Source organism: Lagopus leucura, unplaced genomic scaffold, assembly GCF_019238085.1.
Source record: "Lagopus leucura isolate 7727_CA_CO unplaced genomic scaffold, USGS_WTPT01 Super-Scaffold_100021, whole genome shotgun sequence".
Classification (NCBI taxonomy): Eukaryota; Metazoa; Chordata; class Aves; order Galliformes; family Phasianidae; genus Lagopus; species Lagopus leucura.
Genome location: NW_024962274.1, coordinates 10,790,816 through 10,810,469, shown reverse-complemented (window position 1 = coordinate 10,810,469; position 19,654 = coordinate 10,790,816). Strand labels below are relative to the sequence as shown.

At 41.9% G+C, this 19,654-nt stretch overlaps 1 protein-coding gene across 2 annotated transcripts; it reads left to right on the top strand.

The window, feature by feature from the left end:
* Positions 1–108: 108 nt before the first annotated feature.
* SEPTIN2 (septin 2) lies at positions 109–18,760 on the top strand. 2 transcript variants are annotated; one of them, XM_042878439.1, is made up of 13 exons: positions 109–188; positions 2,393–2,425; positions 3,977–4,097; positions 6,273–6,359; positions 7,134–7,257; positions 8,508–8,642; positions 10,302–10,419; positions 11,329–11,430; positions 11,704–11,849; positions 12,650–12,733; positions 14,422–14,479; positions 15,269–15,381; positions 15,770–18,760. In XM_042878439.1, exons 2-12 carry the CDS (start codon positions 2,417–2,419, stop codon positions 15,371–15,373), a joined length of 1,089 nt encoding a protein of 362 aa, XP_042734373.1. In that variant the 5' UTR covers positions 109–188; positions 2,393–2,416; the 3' UTR covers positions 15,374–15,381; positions 15,770–18,760. The 2 variants fall into 2 exon arrangements, with proteins under 2 accessions (XP_042734373.1, XP_042734374.1); XM_042878440.1 differs by lacking the exon at positions 109–188 and adding an exon at positions 1,603–1,660.
* Positions 18,761–19,654: the final 894 nt, after the last annotated feature.

The following is a 19,654-nucleotide window of genomic DNA, read 5'->3' as shown; positions in this document are numbered from 1 at the left end:
GCGTTAAGCGCAGCACCTCCCAGTGGGTCGGGCCTGTGCGTGAGGGGGTGGGGTTTGCTGGCGGGGGGCGTGGCCTCGGCGAAAGGGGGCGTGGTCCGAGCGAGGGCAGGCGTTGCTGCCCCTCCCCCCTCCTTCCTCCGGGTGCGTGAGCGCGGGAGCGGCGGCTGGGCCATCGGCGGGGTCTGCAGGTGAGGCGCTGAGGGGCGCCGGGTGGCGGGAGCTCCTCCCTGCAGCGGGGGTGGCCTGCAGCCTCCCCTCAGTCGGAGACGGGGACGACGGCGGCTCTTCGGGTTTCTGAGTGATGCTGGGGGGTGAGGGCTGAGGGTTCCGAGCGGCCCTGGCGGCGGGGTTGTGGGGCTGGCGGCATCCCGCCCGCATCCGCCTCGCTCGAAGCCCTTTAGCGCTCACAGTTCATCTATAAGCGCGAAGTCCCCTTCGTGGGATGGAGGAGGGGGGTCGGGGATGCGGTTTCCTGTGTGGAAATGGGAAGAGCTGAGGCGATGAGGGGCAGAGAACGCAGCCGCTCCGCGGGGCGCCGGGCTGCTGCGCTGCCAGCTGCATCCAGCCGGGCTGGATCCGTGTGTCTGTGTGGGAGCTGCCCTGGAGGCGCGAGCCTGGGAGATCTGTGCTCAAAGCACGGGGAAGCCGCGCTTTAGTGTGCACGAATAGTTATATGTCCTGCTGGCTGTGGGAAAGTTCCCTGTGAGAGATGGCCGGGTGGAAAGCCTTGCCGCCGGGAGGATGCTCCGGCACGATCCGGTTCTGGTCGGCGTTGAGAATTCCTGATGGTGAGCGGGGCTGGATGACATCAGCCGGCAGGAAACGCTCTGGGAGGGACGTTTCTTATCGGAGCGGTCTCCCGAGATGGGAAGAGCCTCCGAGGAGCATCTCCAGCAGCTGAATGCTTCGTTTGCTCACACGTCAGCTTACTGATGGAAACGCTGCAGATTTATTTTAGGATGAATTTTCACCGCAGAAGCGAGTTGCCTGGTTTTTATTCTGCGTACGTAATCAGGACAACAGATCTGTGTGAGTTCAGCTCCGTGGGAAACAACAGCGAACGGCTTCGATGCGTGGCACTTCTAGTTGGCTCTCCCATCAGAAAAGCATCTTGTAGTTGGAGCAAACTGGCCAGGGTCAGATGGGCAGGAGCCCAGCCTTTCTGTGCCCAGCAGAAGACAGTTAACAGACTGGTGATGATTTCTGACAGCTGTGGTATTTGCTTCACAAAGCTGCTGTGGACATAGAACTCAGCGCAACAGCCTTTAGGCTTATTAAGATGCAACTCTTTACAACTTTTTAGCTCTCAGTCATCACTTTTAAGCATCTAATTAGCTCTTTTTTTTTGTGGTACAGAAAGGAAAAGGAGCTCACTTTGAGCAGTTTTGAGGAATGCTTCAATGGGAGAAAGATAACAACTTTGTGGCTATAATCGGCTATGATTCCCTGCTCTGGAAGGGTGGGAAGAGCAAGCATGCCTGGAATATGGAAAGAGCCAGGTGGCAGCAATTTCATTCTGACAAAATGAAAGTCAGCTTGAGAGAGACAGCTCTGATCTGTGGCTGTTGTGAATGGGAACAGATACCTCCTAGGCCAGAGGAGGAACTGGAAAGGGGACTCAAAGTGCATCAACTCATGCTGACTTTCTTACACTGTCAGAGTAAGTTATATGATTTCTTGAAGTCATGCAAGTAAACCTGATAGAAGCCCTGTTGTGTTGGCAGGTCTTTGTTTAGAGACTTTCTTATAGAGGCGCTGGATTTTTCTTTTCCCACCTCAAAATGAAGCAGCTGCATGTGACCATCTTGGCAGTGACAGTTAAAGTGGATAGTTGAGTTTTTGAGTGTCCTGACCAAAGAGGAGGAGAAAATGTTTCCTTTTGAAGCCTCAACTCTTTGCAAAGCTCTCAAACATGAAAGGAAGTGCTGAGGGGGAGGAGGTTTAAAAAGAAAAGACTGCATGGGTTGGTTTATTGAGCTTTGAAAAAAACCATTTCCTCTGAATAGATGCCTTTTAGCGGCGTGTTTGGGTTTGGTTAGTTTCTGGAACGGATGTGAACTTCTCTTTTACAGGCTGCAATATGGTTTGTCATATATCAGGTGCCTTCAGAGTTCCGTGTTCGTGTTGCTAGAGTTCATTGCACGCTAATAGGAATAAACTGCTTACTTGTTGCTGGGAATTGTGCTCCCTCTTAATGCTGGAGATTCAGCTACTGGTCCTCTATGAAAAGCAACTGGTACTGTTTCAAAACGTGCACAGTTCATTCAGAGGCACTCCTTTTCTAAGTTAGCATTAAAAGTGGACAGTGATTTGTTGTGGTTTTTGATTTTTATTGTTATTTTTTTTCTCATGCGGTTTTTAATAACCTGGGAAACATTTTTTGTGTTTTCAGAATTGCTCCTGAGCTTCCATAAAAATGTCCAAGGTAAGAATAACGTTTCTGCCCTAAAAGGGAACATTCTAAAAGTTTTGTCTTACAAGTTTTATCTTCACACGGAATGTTTGTCTGTTACCTCGTGTTTGGTGGGGCTGTGCGTGCTAAACTTGCAGTTCACAACAGTGAGAGAATTCACATTTAGAAGATGACAGTGAATGATTGAGTTATGGAACATAGACACTAGAATAGTTTCACACACGTAGGGTAAACCTCTGCCCTTAGCTGATGCTCCCGGAAGGATGGAGTTGCACACAAGAAGCTCCATGTTATGTTTTCACTGAAACTCCCATTCAGCTGCTATGTTTTGAGCAGGAATAACTGAAGGAAAGGATGTTCTTGTGTTTAATTTATTGTTCACGTCTTCATTTCTTTAGTCAGTCAGCTGATCTACTCAGCAAAAGACTTCATAAAAATGTGGCAACTTGAATCCCAGCATGCCAGTATTTTTCATTTTTCATTTCATTTTCATTATTTGTCTCTTGCATTTGATGTAATGGGTAAAAACGTTAAGTTATCACAGTGAAACGAATAAAAGCTACTTGTGTAATATATTTGAAGAGGGAAAATAACAGGTCTGAACATTTACCTGCAGTATTTGTAGTAGAGAGCATTTGAAGCACTTCTGTGGTGTTTTTGCCATTTAAAAGAGATCTCTGATGAAGTTTCCAGCAGGTGACTGCCATTTCACAAGTACTGTTTTTGGCTGGACGTGCTAAAAAACCACAGGAGTAATGGTGGCTTTCCTTGTTTAAGTGCATAAGCCTCATGCACAAGTGTAGCAGAAATGCAGGTCCTGGCCTGAAGCAGTGATTGAGCACCTGGTGGAAGGCAGGGCCAACCCAGGGGAGCTCAGGTGCATGCAGTGTACCTGAGTGATTGGAAGGATGGAGCCAGGATCCAGCCCTTCCCAGACCTCACTTAGGGTTGGCAGTGGAGCGGAGGGTCTCTTGCTGGAGATCCCTGTGTGCCTGAGGCCTTCTGAGGGTAAGCAGCTTCTTTCCTTTGTTTCTGTGTTTGCAGCTGCTACACTTGAGTAAATTCTTACTTTCTGCAGCCTGGGACTTGGCTACTGTGCTGTCATTGCTGTGCTTTCCATTGTGTTACAGCAAGCTTTTTTTTTAAGTTAGTGTGAGGTTACTGCTGAAGTGTGTAGCTGTAAATGTATTGTATGCTTCAGGAAGTAAATGTTTGAGGCTTTTTTTCCCCTTATTTTAGGTGGTCTTAGATGAAAGTAAAGGGAACTTTTCTCAAATCCTTGGTTTTCTATATTCGTTGTGAATCTGTTGAATAATGGGCAGACTTGCATAGGGAATCTCTCTGTGATCATGCACCTTCAACTTGTGATTTCAGGTCTTAAATACTGGGGGATTCTAATAAAGTTATTTTTTGCATCCAGAGAAGGGCAGGAGGCAGAGCTTTGGGGAGCCAAAGGATTTATGAAATTTCTGATTTTTCTATGCTTTCTTCTGGTTCTAGTTTATCGTATTTGAAATTGCTATGTCTTGTGTGGTTGCTTATTACTGTCTGATTTAATTTCAGCAACAGCCTGCTCAGTTTACCAATCCAGAAACCCCCGGTTATGTTGGATTTGCAAACCTTCCCAATCAGGTCCATCGCAAGTCTGTGAAAAAGGGGTTTGAATTCACTCTTATGGTGGTCGGTAAGGAAACATTGTGTAGTGTTCTGATATAGAATTCAGAATTAAAGTGAATGTTGCTTCTGCTGTTGTAAGGCTTTAACTCGTGTCAGAAAGCGTTGCACTGCAACATTTAACTTCTTTGTACTTTTATTAATTCATGCATCTGTTGGTTTTGGTATCACAAGCCATGTATGGTAATCATTTTGTGGTTGAAGTGAAAGAACTCTGTTTTGTGCTCCAATTATGGTTACTTCCTTCCTTCTGTCTCACAGGGTTCAAGCCTTCCGCTCAAAATTTAACTTAAAATTGCTCTCATGTATGTATTTTCATTAAGAAAATAGTATTAAACTATTCGTTTTGCTTCTGTAGTTCAAAAGAACCTTGGGTAGATCTTTCAAAGGAGAGATGGGACAGGACGTGATAAGTGAGAGTTCGAGTTGCTGATTGTTTGGGATCCCAGTAGTTACAGGTGGCATTTATCCTTCAACCTGTCATTAGCTCTGCCAAATGGCAGCCCTTGTTTTGCTTTTGTCCCAGTTCTGTCTTCAGCAGCACGGTGCTGGTCTGCACTGGCCCTTAGTTTTGGCTTCTGAGAATTTGGTGGTGGTTGGTTCATGTTACCTGGGGCGAGGGGAAGAAAGAAGAGAGCAGGGACACGGGGAAATGAGGTTATACTGCATGCTAATTACCTTATGGTTGTTAGGAGTCATTTAATTTTTGCTTCAATGGATTTGCTTAGGATAATATCATAATGGATACCTTACAAAACCTAAGGGTAAAGCCAGCCTTTAGATGTTCCAAGTCATGGTATCTGCTGTGATTCTTTGGCATTTGCTATTTTTTGGTCCTGCATGTAGGAAATAGGGGGGGTGCTTAAAATCCATGTCTCTCTGAGATGAATTGCAAATAGTGCTACCTAAAATAGTCCTGGTAGAACGCTGTACAAGATTGTTCAGACCAAATGGTTGTTTCTGCTGAAATAGAAAACAGTGGAGAAATGGCATGGTATCAGAGTGACACCAATTAGCCCCCTGTGCCTCGTCTGACTGTGATGTTATTGCTTGCCACTGCTCAAAGGGGTAAATGAGAGCTACAGCAAGAGAACTTGCACAAAAGTAACTTCACAGGAAACTTGGAGTGATGCTGTAAGATACACCAGCAGAGGGAGGAGCTGATGAGAGTGAAGATAAACTGTGTTTTAAATTGTTGATTACTTCAGTAGTTTGGAATGTTAATTTTTTTCCTCTTGAAATATGCATGGCATTTAAGTGTGTTCCTCATGGCCTATATCATAATGTCTGTACTGAGCTATAACTCTTCATTAACCTGCCATGTTTCTTACCATCTGATCAGGACTTTAAGCTATCAGTACTCAGTCAGGAAAAAAAAGCTGCTTATCTTTGAGAGACAAGGAAACTGATTTGTTTTAGATGTGCTGTTTACCCACACTGAAAGCAGACAGTGTTGCTGGTCACAGTCAAAGCTGTCTTGGTTTTGCTGAGCTGATGCCATGTGAGTGTTAAATCACTGTGTCTGCATGCCTCTTTCACTTGTAGAGGCTGCGTTGGTAAAATCTCATTTGGAGAGAGGTGTTCTAAACAAGAATAGCAGCTATTTCTCTATTACTTCTCAGTGTGTGTGAGCTTCTGTATTCTGGATTATATGGAATTATGGAACAGTGAGGTGACGGAGCACTGGAACAGGCTGCCCAGGGAGGTGGTGGAGTCTCCTTCTCTGGAGATGTTCAAGACCTGCCTGGATGCCTTCCTGTGTGACCTGCTGTAGGGAACCTGCTTTGGCAGGGGGTTGGACTCTATGAGCTCTGGAGGTCCCTTCCAACCCCTACAATTCTGTGATTCTGTGAATGGTAGCAGAAAAGCTTGCCTTCAAACCAGAAGACGTGAAGAGGGAAATGATGTCTAATTTTAAATTAGGGACTCCACTAGGCTAGCAGGTCTGATTAGAAATCATCAGAAACCTCTGAGGAAGTGCATTATAAAGCTGAGGTGGATCAGCTGTTATTCAACATTCTCGTGCAAGTTTTTTCTAATACAAAGTTACAAGCTGTAGGTCTTTAAATGACAACTGAAATACTTAGATTGTTTTTCACATCAGATATAGTCAGATATTGCTTTCTGGTTACCGTTGAGATTAATTATGCAAATATATTGAGTTTATCTGTATGCTGAACCCCAGGTGAATCCGGACTGGGAAAATCTACGTTAATAAACAGCCTCTTCTTGACAGACCTCTACCCAGAACGGATAATCCCAGGAGCTGCTGGTAAGCACGCTCTTCCTGTTGCTCTGTTCTGGCAATTTGGAAGTGAATTTTTATCTTTGGATTTTGTTAATGGCCGAGTTATTGTTTCTAGCTGTCACATTCTGAGGTATTTTCTGATAGTTGAACCGCCAGATAGATCTGGTTCCTTCAGTACCTGGCCCTTGTGATTTAGTCCTTGGCTGTGCTGAAGGGTTGTACTGGCAGCAACCTGTCAATCTCTCCTTTTGCTTAGTGTTCATCACATCACATTGAGATAATCAACTGAAACAGTCAGAATCTTTTCAGTATTCAATCTATTGTGATTTTGAACATGCACGTTTTTAATGTTCCCTCGGGCTTGCAGTTTGATTCCTTTGCCCATTTAGTGGATGTGCACTTTCTTTTCAGCCCTTTTTGAATCTACTAAACAAGGCATGCAATGATCCAGCCAAAGAGAATATCATAAGAAAACAGAGGAAGATGCTGTTTTTCCCTCTTAGCTCCTGGTTAAACAACTTGCTGTAGCAACTTTCCACACTGACTGAAAACCACTTATCACTTTCAACCTTAAGGAAAAAAGATCTTATGTATAATTCAGTGTTGCTTTTCAAATTACTGAGTACTTAAATTTTCTCTCAGTCAGGCGTTCTTTCCCTCAGTTTCTACAGAGACTTGAGGAGAAGTAAAAAAATAATAAAAATCTGTTTTCTAACCTGCCATTTATTTAATCTGATCTGATCTCAAAACGACCTCTTATAGATTCTGTTCTGAAACACCAAACTTCTTATCTTTTAGAGAAGATTGAACGCACTGTGCAGATTGAAGCCTCAACAGTTGAAATAGAAGAGAGGGGCGTGAAGCTACGTCTGACAGTTGTAGATACGCCTGGATATGGGGATGCTATCAATTGCAGAGATTGGTATGTGCACAGAATGTCAGTCAGCACCTGTAGATCAGTGTCCACGCTGTGCTTGTGCAAAGGGGGGGTGGTGAAAATAACTGCCCAGCTCATCCTTTTTTGGAGGGTTAGCTTAAGTACTGAATGTGAGGTGTGATGTTTGGAGAGATTTTGGGGCAGGTTTTTAAGTAGATTGTGTACTTCACATTTTTTTTAATATTCAGAAAGCATTGGAACCTCTGTGACACGGTGAATTAAAGAAAGATAAAATAATTTGTCTACTCTTTGGTGCAAATAAAAATCCACCTTTAGATGTTGTCCAAATCCATCATCTGAGGATTCTAAGATTCTGTGCTTTGTTTTTTTAGTGCATTTTCATCACCTTAGGGTTCTGATGTTTCTAGAAAGTTTGTGTTCTGATAAGTACTGAGAAATGAAGAGATGAATGGCATTCAGCCACAACCTCTGCTGCCCACCTTCTGCCAAGAACTCGCACGTCATCTCAGCCATTCTCACTGCAGCATCGTGCTGCCCCTACTTTCTGCTCCCCGTTGCTCCAGTGCTCCCGTTAGTAAAGACTTATTTGGGATTGTTGCTTTGCTTATGTTGATTCTCCACCTTACTTGGGAATCAGAACATCTCATGCAAGACAAACGTTTTATTTATTCTTCCATTCAGTAATAAACTGGTATTCCTGTCCTTAGCCTATGGCATTGACCACAGGCAGGCATGCAATAGGAGTGTAGCTGTTCTGTCAAACTAAACAGATGTGTATGTAAGGTGAAGTGGTTCAGGGAGATGCAACTCAGAGCAGTAGTGATGCGAGATTCCTGCGTTTGCAGCTGCTGGCTGACTTTGCTCTTGCATCAGCATCAACAATTTGATGTTTTAAATCAATTTGGAATAAGAAACTTAGAGTATCTTCAGCATGTGTGATTAATGCTTAGTCACAAGGCGAATACTAGCTCGAGAGTAATTTGCTTAGAAGTTAAGAAATGTATTATTATGTGTAATGTATGCATATTTTATCTTAATATACATGTACAGTGCATACATATGATGTATTATGCATAGCAGTAAGAATTGCTTGTTATTTTGCAGTTCAATTAGAACGCTCAGGTGTGCACATATGGTCTGACAGCACCAGTAAATTCTGTTCATCCATAGGTTGGTTTATCAGCAAGTTGTCTTTTCAGTGATCTTTCTCAGGTAACATTACAGTACTGGCCGTTTGGCAGTGAGCACAGTTCAAGTCTCCATTTGCTTTCCAGCTTTAAGACCATAATCTCCTACATCGATGAGCAGTTTGAGCGCTACCTGCACGATGAGAGTGGTTTGAACAGAAGGCACATCATAGATAACCGTGTGCATTGCTGCTTCTATTTCATCTCACCATTTGGTCACGGGTGAGTATTTCTGTCATGGCATTTTGAAATGATTTGACTGCAGTGAATTGTTCTTGTGCCTGCTGATGTAAATCTTCAGAATCAGATTGCCGTTCCTTAAAGTAGGAGTAGAACTGCTGAAATTATTGTGTTGCCTCTAAGTCTTTCTCCTTACACAGAGAATGAGAATAGTTGGAAGCAACTGACAAGGATCATTAAGTCCAACTGCCTGACCATCTCAGGGCTAACCAAAAGTTAAAGCTTATTAGTGAGGGCGTTATCCAGATACTTGGTCCCTAACAGGCATGGTGCATCAATCACCTCTCTAGAAAGCCAGTTCCAGTGTTTCACCACCCCAACAGTAGACATATTTCCTAATGCCTAATATGAACGTGCCCTGGTGCAGCTTTGTGCTGTTCCCACACATCCTGTCAGTGGTGACCAGGATGATGAGATTGACACCTCAGTTTCCCCTCCTGTAAATTGTAGACAGCAGTGAGCTTGCCTCTTCACCTCCTTTTTTTCAGGCGAGGCAGTGTGTCCTCAGCCTCTCCTAGGACATGCTATCCAGCCCTTTTGTCGGCTCTGTTGTCCTCATCTGGTCACTAGTATATCTGATTATTATGTTACCATCCTTATTACATCACTAAGCCCAGAACTGCACACAGTATTCAAGGTGAAGTTGCACTGATGCTGAACGTATGCTGATGGATGTGCTGTGTTTGATGTACCCCGAAGTGCAGTTCTCTTTCTTGGCCATCTGGGCACGCTGCCTAGTCATGCTGCTGTCAGCCAGCACCAGCAGATCCCTTTCTGCTTAGTTATTCTCCAGTCACTCATCTCCCAGGCTTGTACCTGTCTGGCATTGCTTTGTCCCAGGTGCAGAACCTGGCATTTTCCTTTATTGCATTTCATGCAATTGCTGATTGTCAAGTGGTCCATTGTACCTGAATCGCTCTGTAGGGCCTCCTGTCCCTTTGGAGAGTCAACAGCACCTCTCAGTTTAGTAAGGTCAGCAACTTGAATTCAGAAGTGAACTTCTGGATTCAATTCCTGTATCCAGATGATTATTAAAAGAGTTGAAGTCCCTAGAACTGAGCCCTGGAGAACTCCCCTGGTGACTGGCTGCCCATTCACTATGACCCTTTGAGCTCGGCCATTCAGCCAGCTCATCACTTAACCTTATCACAGGAGAACAAATACTAAGGTGGCACCTTCCCTTTGTGAGCCCATGTTGACTGCCTATAATCTTAAATGCCTTTCAGTAGTGTACAGGGTGATCTTCTCCATAACTTTTCCAGACTGAGGTCAGACTAAGAGCTCTGTAGTTTCCTTGGTCTCCTCTTGTGCCCTGCTCATAGATGTGTGTAACGTCGACTAGCTTCCAGTCAGCACACACCTTAGCAGATTCCCAAGACCTTTGGTAACTGTTGAGAGGAGCCCTGATAGAACATCCCCTAACCCCTCAGTGCTCTGGGCTGAGTCCTGCCAGACCCTATGGGCTTAGGAATTTTCAGCTGATACAACTTTTTGTTAGAATGTCAGTGGCCCCCAGTCATGCTTCTCCACATCAGGGCCAGGCAGCCCCAGAGACATCATTAACGATAAAAACTCCCAACCTGATTGATGTTGATCGTTTATGTTAAAATAAATTAAACTTTTCCCTTGTTTTATTTTTAGCCTTAAGCCTTTGGATGTTGAATTTATGAAGGCAATACACAACAAAGTAAACATTGTACCAGTAATTGCAAAAGCTGACACACTTTCACTGAAGGAGCGAGAGAGACTAAAGAAAAGGGTAAGTATTTTTCTAGCTTGCAAAAAAGTGTTGTATTTTGGCTGTAGCAGTGTGGTCACTCTCAAGAGGAGTCTCTTTCAACCTCTACAAGAAAATACAATCTCATGTGCAATCTATAGCTTTATTTAATACATGTGTTTATATTTTAAGTTCTTAACGTTGTTTATTTAACTGGAACTCACCCTTAAAGTGTTGCCTGTGAAATGGCAGACTGGCTGTACATACAATTACACTGAGTCAATTTTGAAACTTGGAAAATACATTTAAATATGTTTGGTAGTGGTGATTGCTCCCTCACCTGTTTGATCAGCTCCAAGGCAGGGACAAAGCATCTCTGATCTGCTGGAACTTAGCTTTGTTCTCAAGTAAAACTAGAATATAGTAGTATTCCCTAAGCAAGGAAGGCTGTGCTTTGCTTTTGTCAATTACAGTTAATGTGAAACTGAATTGGAAGGCCAAAGTGTTTGCATTGTTTCTATAGCTTTGTTTAAAATTAGATTTCATGGCTAGCAATGCATGTAATTCTAGCTGTAATACGAAATGCTGTAAGGCTCAATTGCAGGTATTATTTCTATACGACAGTCAGTGCTACTGGGTAATTCTCATAGAGGTACTAATTTTTTGTAATAGAAGCTGATTTAATTGCAAATACAATTTTTACCTAGTGGAAATTTTGGTATGTTGAGATAAAGCAGCAGGGAGGAAATGTACCACTGTTTGTCTGAAAGTGTGGGAAGCAGTCCTTGAATGTCATGAAGAAATGTTCTTTAAAAGCACATAGTTGGCAAGAAATTTGAATTAGTAAGATATACACAATCTCTTGAACTTGGGCCTAGCTTATCAGTTTACCCAGTGCTTTAAAAGTGCTCACTTTGTGTACATTATCTCAATGTCTTATGAAAATTGCAGATTCTGGATGAAATTGAAGAGCATGGCATCAAGATTTATCACCTGCCTGATGCTGAATCTGATGAGGATGAAGATTTTAAAGAGCAGACCAGACTTCTGAAGGTATGAATGTACTGTATCTTTTCAGAAAGCTCAGGTGGCATTTAATCAAAATACATAAGTGACCTTTGAGACCTTGAGTGAGTCACTATGGTTGTGTGCTCAGGCTTCTCTATTGGAAAGATGATGATAATAATGATTATTTTTTTTTTTTTTTACAGCTTCAAATTAAAAGCATTACGAATTTACTACCATAATATGCAGTCCTGAGTAGAACAAGAGTTGTTGCTGTGTTGTTTGTTCATTGTTAGTAGTTGTTGAATCTTGGGTTTTCAGGCCAGCATTCCATTTTGTGTAGTGGGATCCAATCAACTCATTGAAGCCAAAGGCAAAAAAGTTCGAGGTCGGCTGTACCCGTGGGGTGTCGTTGAAGTGGAGAATCCAGAACATAATGACTTCCTCAAATTGAGGACCATGTTAATGTAAGTTGAAAAGTTCCAATTAAATAATAGCTTAACTAAAAAAAATAGTCAGGAAGATACTCAGACGTTGGAATGGGGGTTTGGGGAGACTATGGAATCCTTAAAGGGGAGGAGTTTGTCTGGAGGAGGCTGTGAGCAGGTTTAATCTAGTTGGCCAGGGTAGGGATTGGACCAACACCCTCCACAGAGCCTTTTCAATATGGATTAATTAATGATTCTATGAAAACAATCTTGTGTCCAAGTCTTCTGTTGAACACACATGCCCAAGAATGTAAAGCAGGTTGCTTTTCATCTCGTGCTTGTTGAAAGATGTATCTATTTCTAAGCTATCTGTCTATATAAACGTATTTGCAAAGTATCAGACTTCAAAAGCCTGCTGGTCAGCATCACAGAATGGCCTGGTTTGCAAAGGACCACAATGCTCATCCAGTCCCAACCCCCTGCTGTGTGCACGTTGCCAGCCAGCAGACCAGGCTGCCAAGAGCCACATCCAGCCTGGCCTTGGATGCCTGCAGGGATGGGGCATCCACAGCCTCCTTGGGCAACCTGTTCCAGCTAAGGTTTTTCAGGCTTTGTTGCTCTACTTTCCCTGCCCAGCACTGCTTTGTGTCACATGGGGGGATGGCTTATGTTTGGACTGCCTTATAATCCAGGGTGCTGTTTGCCTTTTGTAGCCCTGATTTAACATAAATCAGCTCTGCAGTTGTTATGTTATATGAATCCATACGCTGAGCACGCTGACCCAATGTGGTGCTTAACCAAGCTGATGTTTTACCTTTCCATTTTTCACATTCCTCTAGCACCCACATGCAAGATCTTCAGGAGGTGACCCAAGATCTTCACTATGAGAACTTCCGTTCTGAGCGGCTCAAGCGAGGCGGCAGGTTGTCATCTTATTGCTGCAGGCCACGTCCTCCTTTGAACTCATTTCTTGGTCTTCTCTCTCTCTCCCCCCACCATTTAATTGCAGCTCTCCAGGGGCAGTTAGTGAGAAGTTCAATCAATCAGTTTACATTCACTGTAAGAAAAAGTCTGATGCAAATGTGAGTCAGTTGTGACTTTAAAAGGAGCATAATTAAATCTCTGCTTTAAGGTTTGAACACAGTTTGCTTCGTGTATTCAAGGTAAAAACATAGGGAAAATGTATGATGAACACCTTCTAAAAACATGCAAGTTAGGTAAGTGCTGATTCATTAAAATGAATCATTTCTTTGACTTGCTTATTTGGACTTTAAGAAAGTAGCTTTAAGAAAAGAAAGTCCAGTCCTGTGGTAGTTAATTTAACATGATATAAATAAATAGTTCTCTTTGAACAGCAGGCAGAGGATAATGTCTTTCAGTCCTATTTTGGGCTGTGGTAAAAGAGGCAGGTAGAACACCCTGTTTCTGAAAAAAAAAAAAAACAACAACAAATAGAGTCTCTGAAGTTGAGTTTGTGAGTTCTTTATGGAGACTGAGTGCTTCCTAACTTAGATTGTGTTGCTTCTCCTATTTCAACCACTAGAGGGTTTCGTAATTGCACGTGTCAGTGGGTTTGATACATTTTGCAAAGTTTTCTCCTGCTGTTGCCATAGATTTTGTCACATGCCTGGTCTGGTTTCAGAAATAGGAGTGTTTGGTTTGCACTTTTGATAGTGCTCTTGCTGATTAAGAGGTCTGTTAGCAGATCTTCCACATTGCAGCGTGGGATAAGGAAAATGCACTTGCAAGTGTATGAAATCCTGAAGATATAGTACATGCAAATAGTCTTCTGCCCAGTTTCTCAATGTAAAATTGAATGTTCCCATTAAGCAGCAGTTTCCTTAGATACAGATGGAAGGTATTAACTTTGACAGGAGCAATCAGGGTTTGTGCTGTACTTTTACACATTACACCCAAGGAATCTGTGGAACTGGGGAAGAACTAAAAGTGATTATACTGTAAAAATAATCAAACTTCAAACTCTTAAGTGGAGAAGAGGATAAAGGATGGAAGGGTGGCAGATACGTACAGTGTTTTGCTGCTTTGTGCTTTTGGTTTTGAGTAGAAATGTGTACAAATGTATCCTAGCAAGTTTACTCAAAGATAAGTGTACAGATTTATTGAATGGCGTTCACTTTAAGTACAGTGCTGTACTGGAAACAGGCTGAGGATCTGCATCTTCTTGGATTCAGTTTTTCATTTACTAAAAGCTTTGAGGGTAAGAAGCATAGTTTGATGTGTGCCTTCTAGATGTTGGATAGCAAATGTGGTTCATGATGTTAGAAATAAGAGAGAACTGTCAGAAGAAGGTTCCACCTGGGGGTAACAGGGTTTCAAAGTTCCTGGATATTAACAAAAATAGGGAAGTAACATGTAAAGTATCTTGTCCAGCGTTATCTTGAACTTGGTTTGATTTAGTTGTATTGCTTCACAGCACCAATGAAAAAGAATTGAGCACAGTGTACTCAGATTTCTGAATTGTGTGGTATTCCAATTGCAGTCAGCTAAGATAACACCATGCTCAGACAAACTGCTCTACTTGAGTAATGTTCAGAAATAGCTTTCACTGATGCCTACAAACATGTTACTGAACAATATTTTTCTATCTTAGGAAAATAGAAGATGAGGAAGTAAATAAAGACCAGATTCTGCTTGAAAAAGAAGCTGAAGTAAGATGAAAAATCTCAATTATTTGGATTGGGGAAGCTTTATTTTGCTCTTTTGGGATAGGTGATTTATATGATCTTGATAATCTGTGATGGGAAGGATGGAATGTTCTAATATGCTAATAATACTATGCAAGGGAGAGAAAAAACAATATGGAGAGAAATGGGGGTTCTCAGAATACTGATTTATTGGAACAAATGCAATGTCAGATTTAATCATGCTGGTCAATAATGGTAGTTCTGCATGTTGTGTGGGGAGGGAGAGCCATCCTTGAATGGATGGTATGAATGGATGGAAAGGTTCTAAACTTAGCAGTTGCAAACTGGGAGGAAAAAGTCAATTCAACTCTGCAACAAAGGAGGAAACAGCAGTAGGAATTGTCAGGAATAAAAGACAACGTGGAAATTCTCTTGTTCTGTCACTATGATAAATCCGTACTTTATAGCTCCAGTTGTTTTGCAAACAAATGTAAAAGCTGTAGTGAGTTCAGCATTTCAACAGCACCATTCTTTCTTATTTAACTTTGGGGTAAGAAAACACTTCAGTTTAGGGATGCTTACAAGTCCCAAGTTACAATAAGAAAGCTTATTGATTTCAGTCAGCAAATTTCCAGCCTCTTCCTGGTTGGAATATGAGTGGTAGACAAACAGTCCATAACCTAAGATTGCAACTTGTCAGGTCGAGCCAATGCAGATGTGCATCCCATCTCAATGTGTATCATTAACAGTGTGGTGGCAGCAGAGAATCATATTCTGAGGTAAGGCTGAAGGTTCTCTTGTGCTGTATTTCAGCTCCGTCGCATGCAGGAGATGATTGCAAGAATGCAGGCGCAGATGCAGATGCAAATGCAAGGTGGAGAAGGGGAAAGCAGTGCAGTTCAAGGACACAATGTGTAAAGCTTGTGGTAAGATGTTCAAATAGCCATTTAAAGAGGATTTTTTTGGGTTGCGGATAGTAGTAAGAAGCTTTGGAAAGATGCTTACAAGATGGGTTTGCATAGGTTTCTGAATTCATTTTCATTTTATAGTTTAGCTGGCGTTTGAAGGGACCTGAAGCTAAACTACACAGATCTTACAAACATGTGTATGTACATGTGTGTACATATTCATTTTTTTCCAGAAATACCACACAAGTCAAGAGTCATGGAAGGAGTCTCTCAGGTTGTACAAGCAGGTGGCTCTAAAACTCATGGTGATCTCACTGTTTCATTGTGAATAGCAAAATGACTACTTTGTTTTCTAAGCGTGTGAAGATAGCAGGTATTAAAATGTCCATTTTTGCCCTGTTTGCAGGTTACGTTACACTCTGGCTTAAAGGAGTCCCTCTGGAGTTGAATTCTGGTGGCATTGTGCCAGGAGGAATGCCTTGTGTTCAACGTGCAACTTGGAGGTTATTTTGGAGTTTAACGTGGAAATGCATCGTGGTAACTCTTGTGATACGTATTTCATAACACATAGTCAGTATTTTATATATTATACACCTTTGACATTGTTTTTGCTTAGTAGTTTTTATATTAAGCTTATCTTCAGTTTCCCATTGTATTAGGGATACAAAATAGTCATTGCAACTTTTCTTGCCTGACATGGTGTTAGATGACTTTCTTTGATACTAACTCCCTGTTTTTAATTTTGTGTTACGTTTAAGATTAAGCAGCTGTTAGTGGTATCCTGTTCAGTAGTGTGTAATGGTCACTAATTAGGGAGCCCTGCAAGGTTAGTTTTAAATTTTTGCAGTGTTTTCAGGTGTGTGTCTGTGAGACCGTAGCCCTTCCTCTGTTTCTGCTCAGTGCAGATTTCCTTGGTCTCTGCAAGTATCTAATGAAACTCCAGGCATGCCTTGTGTCTTAATGAAACAACTAAAAGGCAGTACTTCTTTAAGGGCACACTCCATTTTATACGACAGGCGTTGTGTCCTTCAGATTTAACCCTGAAGGATAGATGTTCTTTCACTGTTTACTGCCTAAAATCTCTTCCTCTATATTGCAGATAATTTTAAAGAGTTTCCTGTAGGTCAGCACAAACCAGTCCTGCTGTTTTCTGGCATTGCTGTAGCCACATAAGATTAAATAATGCTGATATATTAAATGAGATAAACCCCAAAGAGCATTCTATGAGTTTTCTATGCATGGGTGATTCCATATCCAAATATGTATGAATTCTGTAATTACTGAAGAGTATTTTCATACTATTTTTAGGGCATTGCAAACTGTTAAATGTAGTATAAAACATACTACACACAACTGCACACTTCTCTCTCTTCTTCAAAGTGATCTGTGCCTGACAGAATCAGCACAAACTGTATTTTCAGGTTCTGCTCCAAGATGGAGTGAACAGTATGACTTCTGAGGTGGCTCCAGTATGCTGTGCTTTTCTTCAGCTTTTATTTTTAAAGGCCAAGGTGGCTTTCCTTGACCCTGCCAGAAAGGGAGCTGTTTTGGAGCTTGGCTGCATATCGTGGCAGGTATTGTCTGCAGTCCATAGTAACAGTTGTAGTGTGCAGCTCCATGTGTGGTGGCTGATAAGGATAAGCAGCCGTGCGCTGTGCTTGGCTTTTTGAGTACTTCTGATAAGTCCAGCAATCAGGTCAGTCAGTTTACTAATGTGAATAGTTGTTATCTGAGTAGCTAACAAGCAGATAAAACTCCAACTTTTTCTCTTCTGAGCTCAGGTGTAGCAATGATTTGTATAGTTTTTAAACTTTCCTTTGAAAAATGGTAAGATTTCTACAGCTAATGTATAATTTCAGTGGTACTTCAATAGCAGACGTATTTAATCTAGCCAAGCAGCTGAAATTTCTGCCTGCCTGAAACTGCTGTTTGTGAACTGTTTTATATTTGAATCTTTCTAAAAATGTGAAGCAAGACCTTCCATCACTGCCTTTTCTAGGGAGCTCAAGTTTGCCTTGCAAAAGCAGTTATTCCCCATTTTCCATGACTCATGCAGTCTTCACCTCTGAAGTGAAAATGATAACCTTTTATATATTTAGATGCACAGAAGCACAAAGTCCCATTTTGTCAAATAAGTTTGTATAGAACTTGAATGGAAAAGCACACACTCCTAAGTTCTTGTCTGGCCTTTTCTAAACAGCATGCAGAAATGAGGTGGCACCTTACTTGTGTTGCCAGAAACAACAAAAAACAATCCACAGCACCTTATTTCTAAATCTTTTGCTATGTTTTTGTGAATCACTTGTCAGGCTGGAGGGTCTCTGAGCAACATATCTAGCTGTAGATGTCCCTGTTCTTTGCAGGGCACGTGGTCCAGACGGTCCTTAAAGCTCCCTTCCAACCTGAATTATGCTATGACTCTAGCTATTCCAGAAGAACTTATGCACTTATCACTAAATAGTTGGTGAACTCCCATCCTATTCTTCAGTTGCTACAAACGTGCTTTGTTCTGATTCTGCAGCGTTTGCCTACTTTTAAGCTATCAGCCTGGTATCTCTGTGAAATGCTCTGAGCAAAGTATGCTGCAGGTGCTGCCCACTTTGCCAAGGAGAGCAAACTCTGTGAAGTTGGTGTTTTCACATATAAGCTTAGTAGGGTGAGATAATCTGCAATAGCAATATGAACCAGTACTTGAACTATGAAACCTCAAGTGTATCCAAACCAGCCCCTGGTTATACATGTAACTGTGTGCGTGTGTTGGTTTTATTTTGCCTTTGTTTTTCATGGTGGGAACAAAAGCAGATTGTCTGTGCTGTTAGTGCTGTTTGGTCACTACCTGTGGAATTACTGTCCTTTGAGATAACATGTATCTACTGAGAGATGTCATCAGGGTAAAGCATTGTGGATGGTTCTTAAGCAATAAATATTTTCACGTGTATTTTCTTCATTGGAAAAATCAAGTGTTTGGGCACTTGTAATTAGCTGCCTTCCAGTTAAAATGGCTTTGCGAGTCTCTGGGAGTGATCTGATCTGGCAGTGTGCCTGATGTCAATGAAGGGCTCTTTCTCCTTCACGTTTCTTGTGATGGCTTTGCAGTCAGGAGATGTGTGGTGAGACATAACGGGTGAGACCACCATTCTCAGATTGAAGTTTGTCTGGAAAAAAAACCCATTCAGCTACTGGTAGAAAACTTTGGGGACAAAAAGGTCGATATTTGTTGTGCTCAACTGGCCACAGTTTGTTTTCTGGTACTGCATTGTTGGTGTTCCTATTTTGGTAGTAAAAGTACTTTTGAATTTGCAGAGCTTTATATTTGGTAGCAAAAATGACTTGCTCTTGGTACAGAAATCTTATTGTTATATTCTGTTTTATGTCCTGTCATTAGCCAAGGCTATAATAAAAATGCTAAAATAAAAAAATAATAAATTTTCCTCTGTTTGGATTCCTTGTTGTAATCAACCCTGGCAATGTTTGTTTGTGGTGATGTGTTTTAATTACAAAGGAGTCATTCAGACATGGTGTAAAGAGAACGCAGTGATGAACCTGCATTCCTTATGACCACTGAATGTTGTGCATGTTCAAAGTTATCGGTGCAGTGCTTTTCCCAGTGGCGTTCCCAGAGCTGCCAAAGCTCTAGCTATGGGACTTTGCTTCTTCAGCAGCTCTCACCAAATGTGTCCCTTAGTTATTAAGTTAACATGCAATGAAGCTATTTGTAGGTGTTGTTTTAAGTGCAAGGGTTGTTGTATTCCCCAGAGAGTTCGTGCTTCATTGCTGGAGATGGTAAAGCTGTTTGAACTCTATATTAGAAATTCATGATAATTGAGGGCTCAACTTCCTGTGAAACAACTTCAGCCACCCTTATGGCTGTTACAGCTTAAGAGCACCAGGCAGTGTCCTTGTTTTCAGATTCCTGAGCAACTTAACATCAGAGACATTTATACTCATTCAATCTGAAGTGCCACTTCTGTACATGCACTGATCCATGCAGCTCACTTCAAATTGCTGTCTTGGATTGCTTTGTGTTGCTGGAAAGTGCATGTTATGCTGGGAGACCACGGCACGGTAAGACTTATGGGTGTTGTGATCTGCAGAATTCAAATACGATTCTGGGAAGAAGCACTGGAAGGAATTACACTAAAAGTTGCACAATGAAATACCTGAAAAACATAATAAGTCTTCTGGATGTGTTCTGTGCATGTGAAGAAAAGGATCGTTGTGGATGAGGACTAAACTAGAAAGGCAAAACTGACTTGTAAAACACCTCATAAAGCTAGGCAAACACATTGGA